This window comes from Ammospiza caudacuta, chromosome 5 (genome assembly GCF_027887145.1).
Source record: "Ammospiza caudacuta isolate bAmmCau1 chromosome 5, bAmmCau1.pri, whole genome shotgun sequence".
NCBI classification, from domain to species: Eukaryota; Metazoa; Chordata; class Aves; order Passeriformes; family Passerellidae; genus Ammospiza; species Ammospiza caudacuta.
Genome location: NC_080597.1, coordinates 9,499,744 through 9,511,809, shown reverse-complemented (window position 1 = coordinate 9,511,809; position 12,066 = coordinate 9,499,744). Strand labels below are relative to the sequence as shown.

At 41.9% G+C, this 12,066-nt stretch overlaps 1 protein-coding gene across 1 annotated transcript in view; it reads left to right on the top strand.

Annotated features, from left to right (window-relative positions):
- Positions 1-12,066, top strand: part of STAB2 (stabilin 2) — an 82,560-nt gene that overhangs the window by 16,750 nt on the left and 53,744 nt on the right. The window contains exons 10-18 of the mRNA XM_058804703.1: positions 2,384-2,517; positions 4,045-4,127; positions 4,776-4,925; positions 5,826-5,969; positions 6,769-6,831; positions 6,949-7,068; positions 7,679-7,732; positions 9,926-10,006; positions 10,891-11,040. Coding sequence (XP_058660686.1) covers positions 2,384-2,517; positions 4,045-4,127; positions 4,776-4,925; positions 5,826-5,969; positions 6,769-6,831; positions 6,949-7,068; positions 7,679-7,732; positions 9,926-10,006; positions 10,891-11,040 — 979 coding nt within the window. The remainder of the gene's footprint in view (positions 1-2,383; positions 2,518-4,044; positions 4,128-4,775; positions 4,926-5,825; positions 5,970-6,768; positions 6,832-6,948; positions 7,069-7,678; positions 7,733-9,925; positions 10,007-10,890; positions 11,041-12,066) is intronic.

Genomic DNA, 12,066 nt, shown 5'->3' with positions numbered 1-12,066 from the left:
AGTGAGGAAGCACACAGGTTGAAGAGCTCAATCCCATGCAATAGGTGCTAATCTGTAACTGCTCAATGCTTTCCTTTGGCACACAAATCCAAGCTATGTCACTTGGATGCTTGCACAGTTATGAGCAGTATTGTCCTCAGAAGAGAAGTTTCAAACCATGCAGGCATTTCTGCAGTTCACTGTGCCCCCAGAAATGATAGCCAAAAAGTCATTATGTTTAAACACCTGCTTCTTTATGAACATTGGATGAAAAAGAGAAGAGAGCTTTATTTTGAAACCTGGATCTGATTTGTGCCATATTTCAAGGGTAGTTCCTTTTTTCTACTTTGCTATTTCTCAGCTCCTTTGAAGCCTCAGTTGTTTTCCTCTCTGTTCAGAAGGGGAAGGGAGCTACCTACAGCAATTCAGCAATATTTGCCCCACCAGAAAAAATGGATCAGCTCCCAAGGAGCAGCTGCTCCTCTCTCCCAGCTGTAAACCCTTCATCCAGGCTCCACAGTCATGCTCTCTCTGCTCAAGAGATCCCCTTACAAAGAAGTGGATTCACCCTCAGAATAGCATCCTAAAAATTTAGGTTGCTTTCAGATTGCCATTTTTACCCAGGAACAAAGTCAAAGCTTGACACTCTTGGCCAAAATCTCAATGCTCCTCTGAGCCTGTATGCAGCTCCCCAGATTGCAGGGACTTGGGACTTTCCAATAACATGGCTCTCACTGCAGCAGAGACCATAGATGGGAAAAAGGAGAGGGTCTGGCATCTGGCTGGTGCTGCTGTGGGGTGTGAGGGGCAGGGGTGGGGTTTTAACAACCAGCACATGCAAATGAGCAATTATAGAAAGGGCATCTCAGTAATGTTCCTTCTCCAGTGATGCCATTAGGAAACAAATATCCAGAGAGATGAACCATTGTGGTTAGAGCTTATATGAATATTGAACATGCTGCAGACTTAATTGGGAAGGGCACTGTTAATCCAGTGTCTGTCTGTCCATTTCATGGGCACTGTGACCTGGGTCTGCTTTAGGCACCCAGAGTACTGGGCCAGGCACAGCCCACTGGTACCCCCACAGGCTGGAGTCCCCAGAAAACAGACAGGGTGTTACATATCAGATGCTATTTACAGAATAATTCCATTTTCAGAAGAGACACAGCAGCAGCAACACCTACATCTAAAAAATCACAAGATTTTGTGCTACAGCAGAAAAAAATATAATGTTAAAAATAAAAGTATTAATGCCCAAAATGGTGGCATTACTTAAAGGGCAGGGTAACAAACCACCACTTTTTTGTGTTGAAAGGAAAAAAAACTTTTTCTACAAAACCAATGCAGCTATTGCAGGGATTGATGAGCTGCTATCTTACAGAAGATATTTTTGCCCCCAGCGAGGAGGAGAGAATGATGCATCTGACTCCATCTCATCAGAAGGCTAATTAATTTATTATACTATATTATATTACATCTAAACAGAATCTGCCAGGCACTCAACTCTGCACACAACTGCACAAAATCTTGTGACTGTCAGCCCACAGTCCCTACACATACACACATTTGGCCCTAATAGGCCAAGGAAACAAAACACCATCACTTTGGGTAAACAATCTCCATATTGCATTCTACTTTTGCACAAACACGGGCACAGCAAATGAGATAAGAATTGTTTTTCCTTTCTCTGAGGCTCAGAGAATGTGAATCTCAGAAATATTCTTGGGAAGAGTTGCACCTTGCTTTTCTCTGTGAAGAGCAATGTGGCTACACTATCACTACCCTTAACTACCATTAATCCTGCCAAATCCCATGAGTGAGCTCTTCACAAAACAGACTCCCTGCTGCAAGAGCCACACCTGACACATTTATTCTCTGCTCTCTCACCCACAAACAGAACAGGTCTTCTTATCTTATTTGCAAAAATTCCATACCTTCTTGGTGATTTCTCATGGGCAGTTCCTCACAACACAGCCAACAAACTCCACCTCTCCTCACCCAGCTAACCCACTCTTTTATAGCACTCATCCTCACTGGACACACCTGTGGCCCATTAAGGGCAGGTGTTCCTAATCTTTGGTGATTAGCACAGCTGCAACTCCTCAGGGGTGAGATTGCCTTCTGCACTATCTCTATTCTCTTACATTCTATCTAAATTCAGTAGATTTCTGGGCTCCAGCAGCCACAACACTTTTGGAAACAGAGGCTGCATATTGCCTCTATTCAAAGGTCCTGCAAGCCAGACACTGCTGTCTCCTGCCCACTAACACACTTCACAGCTTGCAAAAGCAGAGAATTAACCCCAGTGCACCAGTGTTTCCTGGAACCGCCTTCAGAGGAGGAGCAGGTGACACCTGGTGCCAGTTTATTGAGAGGCACAACTGAAATGCCAATCCCTCCCCAGGTGCACGTGCCAGGAGGGCTCCGTGGGGAATGGATTCGTGTGCCATGGGAACATCGTGGAGCGCCTCCAGGAGCTGAATGCACAAGTGGGAGGACAGTGGCAGGGCAAGCTGACATCCAGCCTCCTGCTCATGGGTGAGTGCCCTGGTTTGGTAAAGAAGTGAGTTTTTTGGGAGGCTGTGGAGGTTCAGTGAGTAAATGAACAAAAGCAGAGCCCAGGGGGCTGATCCTCCTGTCTGCCCCCCAGCATGACAGCACACGTGCTGCCCACTGCAAAGCCCCTCAGACCACCTGAAGTTGCTCTGCTCCTCACACCATGAATGCAGAGTGCAAGAATATTGTAGAAGTGCTAAACATGTTCCACAACCACTCACACATCATTTAACATCACCGGTGGATTTCGCCCCACAGTGTGACAAGCGGGGTTACCCCACTTCTTCTCCCTGACGCCAGTGTTTTGGAGAAAGATTTTGCCTAGAATGGCACACATAAGTCCACCAAAAACACTGGCATTCCCAGTTACCTGGTGGACTGAACAACCTAACAGCCTTCATCATCTTCTCTATGGCCAAAAATTTGAGGTTTGAACAAACACTGCTGAAATTGAGCTGGATCTTGGACTTTAACTTGTAAATGTAAGGGGGGGGAAATCCTTCTCTTTAATATAATTTGCTCATTCCCACAGAGCCCAGCAATTAAAATAAAGACCCTGAATTCCTGAACAGAAGGAATAAGAATCCCCCATAGCTGGCCAAGGTCAAAACCTGGTAGAGCTTTTCATGCTCAGTGCTGAGGATCAATATGCATTGGCTCAGCAGTGAGAGTTCAGGTGCAGTTTCTCTGTGCATTTCTCCTCACATGTCTGAAAAGTGCCCAGCCTGCTGAGCTAACAACAACCCAGATTTCATGTGCTTTGGTTAAGTTTTGGACATAAATGTGCCATATGATCAACTTGCCAGAAGCTACAAAGACACATTGACCACTATAACCAGCTTAACTTAAAATATGTTCACTCCACACCGATGTATTCCAAAAGCTAAGAATTTATAGATTTTTTTAGGACAGCATATTAATTTTGAGATACATTCGCTGTACAATACACCTGTAACAACTGTAGAGATTTTTTCAGTTCTGATTTTATACCTCTAGAAAAAGAGCTGAATATCAGAAATATTCAATGCCCTCAGCTGAAGAACCAGTGGTCTCTCTTGCTGCTGCCCTGGATACAGAAATAGCTTCTGAGAAGTAAATGAATCCTAATTAACTTTCAGTGCATCTAGTTCTGGTTACCTGATATTTGCAGTACCAGCAGGTTATCAGCTGCATATTTCTTACCCCATAGAGACTGAATTGATTTAAATGTTCCCCAAAGAAGCTGCTGGTTCTGTGTCCTTGCTCTGGCCTGCATGCCACAGAATCCAGGCTGCCAGAAGCATCCTGAATGTTTTGCCTCATTTTGTGTCAAATGTGCAACAGCGCCTTTATTTCACATCCCCATCTGTTTTCTCATCTTTTAATGGCTTGCACTTTAGAACCTTAAATTAATATTTAGTAATCAGATACTATTATTGCTTATTCTCCCTTCACAGCTTTGCACAGTCCCTTTGGCAAATGAGGTTTTCAATAGGCATTTAAACTTTTTTTATTCCTTCTTCTCATAAGAAAATACCTATGAATGGCAGCTGAGCACTCTGAGACCATTTACTGTGCTTGTACCAACAAACAAGGGACTCAAAGGCACAAATGTAAGTAAACAAGAGGAAAGGTTTCACATTTGGGGGATTTGGTTTCTGCAGAAATCTCATCTGTGTTGTGTTTTGATTCAGCAGATATAAACAATTTGCTCTAGTACACTTCCAGTCACATTTAAATCTGGGGCCACAGGCCACATTTTTCCCACTTTAAAGAAAAACAAAATAATTTGGTGAGTTAGGGTGGAACACTATCATACCCCAAGCTAAGTTTTGGATTGTTTAACATGACCATGCTCAAAGTCTTCTCACTCAGCTGAACCAGGGCTTGGACTAAGATCTGAATTGTCAGCAGCAAGGCCTGCAGGCCACCTTTGTCATAAGGGGAATAAAAAAAATAATGGCTTTAGTGAAAAAACAAAAAAGAGACTGACATTTAAGTAGCTCTTTCCACTGACATCAGGACAGTTCTGGAGGCACCTGCTGCTCATGAAGCACATTTTACATAAGGGTAAAATGTGAGCTGAACCAAAACCAAGAGAGTCTCCACTTTTTTCAGACCTCATCACCTCACTTTATGATAAAATATGTAATTTCAGAATGTAACAACTGAAGAGAGCAAAAAAGCATTCACCGTGATTTTTTTTTTTTTTTTAGATAAAGCCTGCATTGAAATAAATTTCTGTTCCTCTGCTTTTCTAGGTAAAGGAACTTCTGAAAAATAAACAGAAAGCCCAGTACTTCCTTAAACTCCATATTATTGCAGGTCAACTGAACACCACTAGCTTGACTAATGCTAATATAATATATACTTTGACTGGCAAGTCAGGAGAGATATCAAAGGGAGAAAAGGTAAGTGGCTTTTCAGCCTCCCACAGCAGGGATAGTGCTCTCTGTTCCCTTCACAAGGAGCAGGAAAGGTCTTTCTGCAGGGAGACATCAGGGTGAAGATAAATGGAATTAGGAAAAACCACAGCCATGGCCACAAGGAGCTCAAATCAAACTTGAAACCTCCCTGGCATCAAAGCTCCCACTAAAACCAGCAAAAAAAACAGTTACCTTTAGTCATGCATCAGTGCTGAGTGACTTGGCACTACTTCTTATCAATCTTATCAATTCTTATCAACAAATTCTCATATTAATAAATAAGTACTTAATTACTTACTCAATAAATAGGGAATTCTTATCAATCAAGTACTTCTCATGTTTTGCAGTAGATCAGTGGCATCTGAGCAGAAATATCTATTTTGTATGTTCAATGAGTACACTCTATTTATAACAGGAAAATATCCTTGCTGTCTGAGCCCTGTTTGTTTCCTGAAGGCTTCAGTACACTGCAGAATCAGCAACATTTTGTTGTTTTAAATATACATTGAACATAAGGAAATGGGTTAGAGCCCCACAAGATAATAGGAGCAGACCTTTCCAGCGCAACAATATTTTAAATCATTTCCTGACAGATTTTTATTACAAGCAGTCACCACAACACTTTCAGGTACACTGAATTCCCCTCAGGGCCCGCCTTTGTTTCCGTTCTGAATTTTGCTGTCCTGAAGCAAAAGAATGTGATCCTCATCCAAAGGATTTTTCCCATTTCCTCGATAAGCATTGGAAGAAATCTTAACCTCACCAGATTTAAATTTTTTAGGTGTTGGCAACAAGAAGGTGTCTTAGAGTACATTCAACCTGTGTACACACTCTGCTGTCATTTCCTAATAAAGAATTCATTATCCATTGCCTGGTTTCTTTCAGGATAAACAATTAAGGATTAGAATCCAAGGAGGAAGGGGGAAAGGAAAAATTTTGCAGGGAGATATTATTGCTTACAATGGAATTTTGCACATTATTGACAAAGCCATGGACAACGTGGAGCCAACATTTGAGAGCAGCAAAGAGGTGAGCCATAAGTTACAGACATGCAATGTCAAAATTTCTCTTAAAATAGTTTCACGAGGTGTGGAGATGAAGGAGGGTGACTGACAAATATTAAAAAAACTCTACTGAGCCATTGCACATCAGCCACAGAAGCAATATTCAAAGTGAAAGGTAAGGACACCATTTCCACAGAAAACAGACCAAATTCCCCCTTCTGCCAAGCTGGACCATGGAGGGTTTGGATGTTCTCACTGCATCTGGTTGGTTCTCTGGAAAATTGGCAGTCATGATCAGTGAATTTCACTGAATGCCAGAATCACACACACTAAAAGGAGGAACATCTGTACAGATAACAGATTTCTCCCCCAAAAGGCTAATATAAAAAAAAAAAAAAAAGGTGATTTTAAATGCTTTGGGGTTTTGGTGCCCAGCTTATCATGCTTCCTTAAAAGTTCCCTTCCTTATGTTGTATTTTTCAAATATTTTACTCCTCTATTATTTTTGTGCTGAGGATGAAGAGATAAAAACTCCCCATACACATAGAGCTGTGTTTCCTGTGACCACCCAGTATTTCAGGAAAATGACAAAATCTAACTATAAAATGACAAAAAATGACAAAATCTAACTATATGCTACAGCATAGAACCAGGAAAAAAGTGCTTCCATCTCAATCATTTCCAAGCACTACCAGGCCCCCAAATGAGATGTATTCAACCTGTAACAACTGAGATTCACACAGTAATTCAAAAAATGTCTCATAAGAGCTGGCTCTTATTTCATATTCCCAACTAAAACAAATCTTACTTTTATCCTACTTCAGAAAACTATTATGTCATTACTTCAGGCTAATGGAAGATGCAGCCAATTTACATCTTTGATAGAGGTAAGAATCCATTAAAGCAATTACATAAGGCTACTTTCAGATGTTCTTGATATGTAATTTCCCTTTTATTTTTAAATATTGATATTTAATTTCCCTTTTATTTTTAAACCAAAACAGAAAACTGGCCTAGGAATGGATTTAGAGCAGGACAACCAGGCTTACACAGTCTTTGTTCCAAGCAACAAGGCTCTGAGTAACATGAAAGCTGAGGTTCTGGATTACCTGCTTTCTGCAGAGGTACAGTCTTTCCATAAGGAAAATCTTTCTCAGACAGGAAATTCATACATACATTGTCCAGCATTCAGCTAAATTAGCTCCTATGATCAAGGCTGAAAGCCATCTTTATCAATTAAAGATCAAAACACCTAGAGAGGAAGAGGATCTGGAGTCTCCCATCCCATACAGGGATGATGTTCCTCTACACCAGGCTCCTGCTTTTGCCCAGACATCACAGCCTGGACAGACCCTTGGCACACCCCCAAAACCTCCCTTAAAATGCATCACCCTTGGTGGGAATAGACAATGGAAGCAGCTGCCACAAGGGTCCCACAGGATGGGAGTCACTGCTGGTGGGGTCCCAGGAGGTGGATATTTGTATGCTATCCCATGGACACCTCCTGCCTGTGCCAAAACAGATCCATGCCATGGAATGCCCATGGCAAAATAAAATGTGGTGTAGGGCTGAGGGTGTGAAAGGCCAGGGTGCCTGCCACAAGCTGAACACTGACCCAGAGGTTTCTGGTGCACCAGCCAGTGGTGCTGTTCTGACCCCCATGTCCACTCCACAAGACAGACTGGGTTTCTGAGGCTCATTTTGGGTTAAACAGTCTCTTTTGTGCCCTGGCAGGGTTCCTGGAAGCTGCTGGAGCTGGTCAGATATCACATTGTCTCCAACACTGAGGTGAGCACAGCTGCTCTGCCAGCCCAGGGTGCAGGGACAGGAGCCACTGGCAGGGCCATTGTCAGGGCTGCAGGCATGGGTAGCAGGGAAAAGACTTTCTGCCATTAAAATCGAGCTACCTCTGAGCCTATTCTGCTAAAATCAGTCTTCTGTTTTTCACAAAGAGCTGGTTTTTGCATCCTCTAAGCAAGCTCCCTGTTTTTCCTGGGGGGGGGGGGGAAGTTCATTCCCACCCCAATCTCTGTTGGGAGGAGGGAAAGGAAGAAGAGGGAAAGGAAGAAAGAAGAGGGAAAGGAAGAAAGAAGAGGGAAAGGAAGGAAGAAGAGGGAAAGGAAGGAAGAAGAGGGAAAGGAAGGAAGAAGAGGGAAAGGAAGGAAGAAGAGGGAAAGGAAGGAAGAAGAGGGAAAGGAAGGAAGAAGAGGGAAAGGAAGGAAGAAGAGGGAAAGGAAGGAAGAAGAGGGAAAGGAAGGAAGAAGAGGGAAAGGAAGGAAGAAGAGGGAAAGGAAGGAAGAAGAGGGAAAGGAAGGAAGAAGAGGGAAAGGAAGGAAGAAGAGGGAAAGGAAGGAAGAAGAGGGAAAGGAAGGAAGAAGAGGGAAAGGAAGGAAGAAGAGGGAAAGGAAGGAAGAAGAGGGAAAGGAAGGAAGAAGAGGGAAAGGAAGGAAGAAGAGGGAAAGGAAGGAAGAAGAGGGAAAGGAAGAAAGAAGAGGGAAAGGAAGAAAGAAGAGGGAAAGGAAGAAAGAAGAGGGAAAGGAAGAAAGAAGAGGGAAAGGAAGAAAGAAGAGGGAAAGGAAGAAAGAAGAGGGAAAGGAAGAAAGAAGAGGGAAAGGAAGAAAGAAGAGGGAAAGGAAGAAAGAAGAGGGAAAGGAAGAAAGAAGAGGGAAAGGAAGAAGAGGGAAAGGAAGAAGAGGGAAAGGAAGAAGAGGGAAAGGAAGAAGAGGGAAAGGAAGAAGAGGGAAAGGAAGAAGAGGGAAAGGAAGAAGAGGGAAAGGAAGAAGAGGGAAAGGAAGAAGAGGGAAAGGAAGAAGAGGGAAAGGAAGAAGAGGGAAAGGAAGAAGAGGGAAAGGAAGAAGAGGGAAAGGAAGAAGAGGGAAAGGAAGAAGAGGGAAAGGAAGAAGAGGGAAAGGAAGAAGAGGGAAAGGAAGAAGAGGGAAAGGAAGAAGAGGGAAAGGAAGAAGAGGGAAAGGAAGAAGAGGGAAAGGAAGAAGAGGGAAAGGAAGAAGAGGGAAAGGAAGAAGAGGGAAAGGAAGAAGAGGGAAAGGAAGAAGAGGGAAAGGAAGAAGAGGGAAAGGAAGAAGAGGGAAAGGAAGAAGAGGGAAAGGAAGAAGAGGGAAAGGAAGAAGAGGGAAAGGAAGAAGAGGGAAAGGAAGAAGAGGGAAAGGAAGAAGAGGGAAAGGAAGAAGAGGGAAAGGAAGAAGAGGGAAAGGAAGAAGAGGGAAAGGAAGAAGGGGGAAAGGAAGAAGGAGGAAAGGAAGAAGGAGGAAAGGAAGAAGGAGGAAAGGAAGAAGGAGGAAAGGAAGAAGGAGGAAAGGAAGAAGGAGGAAAGGAAGAAGGAGGAAAGGAAGAAGGAGGAAAGGAAGAAGAAGGAAAGGAAGAAGGAAAGGAAGAAGGAAAGGAAAGGGCTGTGTCCTTAATGGAAGGCTCAGTTTGTATAATCTGATGTGGTCACTCCCAGCACAGAGAGTGGGAACATAAGAACCACATGTACCTCCATGGTACCAGCACCACCACAATGGTCTGTGGATGCAAACAGCCCTCTATACAAAAATAGCCCTCTATTTTTAGAGAAAAGTATAAAATTTGATTAGACTGATTGTTATAATTGGAAGGAAAAGAAATATTCTTTTAAGCAATAAAATTAATATTCTTTTGTGGTGGTACCAGTACCACCACAATGGTCTATGCAAACAGGGCTGATTTAGAGAAAAATATTAACTTTAATTAGACTGGTTGTTATAATTGGAAGGAAAATTAATATTCTTTTGAGCAATAAGGTTCTCACCTGCAGGAACCAGCAAGCTCAGCTATGATTTAATGGCACTCACTTTGTTACACAAGCTGGTTAGTCAATTGATAATAATTGTCACATTGATAATAATTTCCTCTTCCCAAAGAAAGTCTTTCTTGTGAAATCTGTCTGGATTTAAAAAGAGTAATGATATTACACTTGTCTCAACCAATTTATATTTATTTCAGCTAGAGGTTGCCAGCCTTGTCTCCATAGAGCACATCAGGACCACGGCAGAGCAGCTCATCCACTTTAACAGAACCAGCACTGTAAGTCACAGCCTTGCCCTGGGAGCAGCTCACTCTGATTGAGGCAACTTTGCATGCAGGGACAATAAAAAGGGATAGGGGAGGCATTAGCAGAGGAATTTTCAACTTCTCACCCCCACCTACTGTTAACATTAATTGATATACAAGAACAGCCTACAAGGTTTTCCACAGTCCAGGAATGATTCATGATTCTCATTCATGCTCTGCCTTATTAAAAAAAAAAATCTATTTAAAATCATTCTGTTACATATTTTAGTAATTTTAAACACTTATCAGTGTGCACAAAAATATTCTTTTTCTCTCTGTAATATTATAGTCTCTGATCCTGATGTAGCTAGTGAACACATTTTTAATGGTGTTAATTCATCAGTACTTGTGCAAAACCAAGCTGATCTGTTAGGTTAGCTCCCTCCTCTTCTGGAGTAGAGATGCACCTATAAAAATTCTTGTAAGGGCAGAGCAGCTGCAGGAGTAAATGCAGAAAAAAATATTTTTTATACTCTCCTGTGAATTTGGATAGACCCCAGACTGTCTCTCACTTTCCCCCTCCTCTGTCAGAGAGAACACCAAGGCATGCTTAAACCCACTGAAATCAGTGCCTGAAGTCATCAGCAGTTTTCCCATTTTGGCAGTCTCTTATTGCCCAGTTACACAGGCTGACAGGGCAGATTGATAGAAAAACTTTAGATACCTCTGTTGAAAACCAGTATTCAAGAAAACACACAATATATGTGAACTTCTTGCATAAACAAGCATAATAAAAATTAGATCGCTAATTCAAAAGAAGCATGACTAGAAAGTAATTTTAAACACTTAAAATTAAATCATCAGAAACTGAGGAGCTAAAAACACTTCATCATTAATAATAATTTATTGTTCCATAGGGACAAATCTTGGTGAGTGGAGAAAAAGTGGAAGAAACAGATATTGTTGCAAAAAATGGTCGCATTTATATCCTTGAGGGAGTTCTCATCCCACCCACAATTGTTCCAATCCTACCACACTGGTGTGAGGAGACAAGTCAGCTCACAAAGGTAAGAGATATCACAATAAACCTGTGTCTACAACTCCTCCAAAGAAGGAATTGCAGCTTCCTCTTCATTTTACTAACTTTTTCTGATATCATCCATTTGAAAGAGATATTTTTGGAAATAAATAAATCAGTGGCCACCAGCCTAGCAGTACTGAAAACAGGGAGCTCATATGAACACATCCTATACCAGATTTAAAAAATCTAGTGGTTCCATTAACCCTTTGAAATACCCTTTGTCTCTTTCCTCCAGTTCCTGAATCCAATCTATGCATACAAGAACATGGGAATTTAGAAAAGCCATGTTCTCAGGGAAAACTACTCCCTGTTTCTCAGGGAAACTACTCCAGACCAATATTTTAATTTATAATAAATATGCAAGGAAAGGAAACAGCAAGTTAAAATATTAACATAATAATTTTATATTTATATATTAGAAACATGTCATTTTCAGCAGCCACAATTTCCCCTAGCCCTGCTTTCCTCCAGAAACAAAACTTCTCCCATTTAAAAGGGTGGATTCTGACAAACCTTGCTCTCTTGGGTAACACAGTGCAGGCCTTTACTTGGTAACACTGAGATGCTATTTCTGGTAAGAGGGCTGAATGTCAGACCAAACTTTGCCTTGGAGTAAGCACAGCCCCTGAAGCTGCCCCTGGACCATGTTCAAGCCCACATCTGGGCCAGTGACAAAAGGAAAACATTTAATGTCCTAAGCTTGCAACAGTCCAGAACCACAGCCTGCAAAGAGGTTCCCAGCAGAGCTGGACAGCATCAAAATGTAATGGAGAAAACACTGGCAGTAAAATCTGTTACCTCTGGCAGTAACTACAAAGTGCTGTATGTGCAATATAATCATAAGCCAGACAGGGCTCCAAGCAGCAATCTCTGATGCAAAAAGCAATCCACACCCAGAACACTCCAGTAATCTGAATTCCTTACCAAAAACCTACCTAAAATTTATGTCCAACCTCAATCTATCCTAAAGTAATCAACAAAAATTTATTTAAAGACAAAACCAATGCTGTCG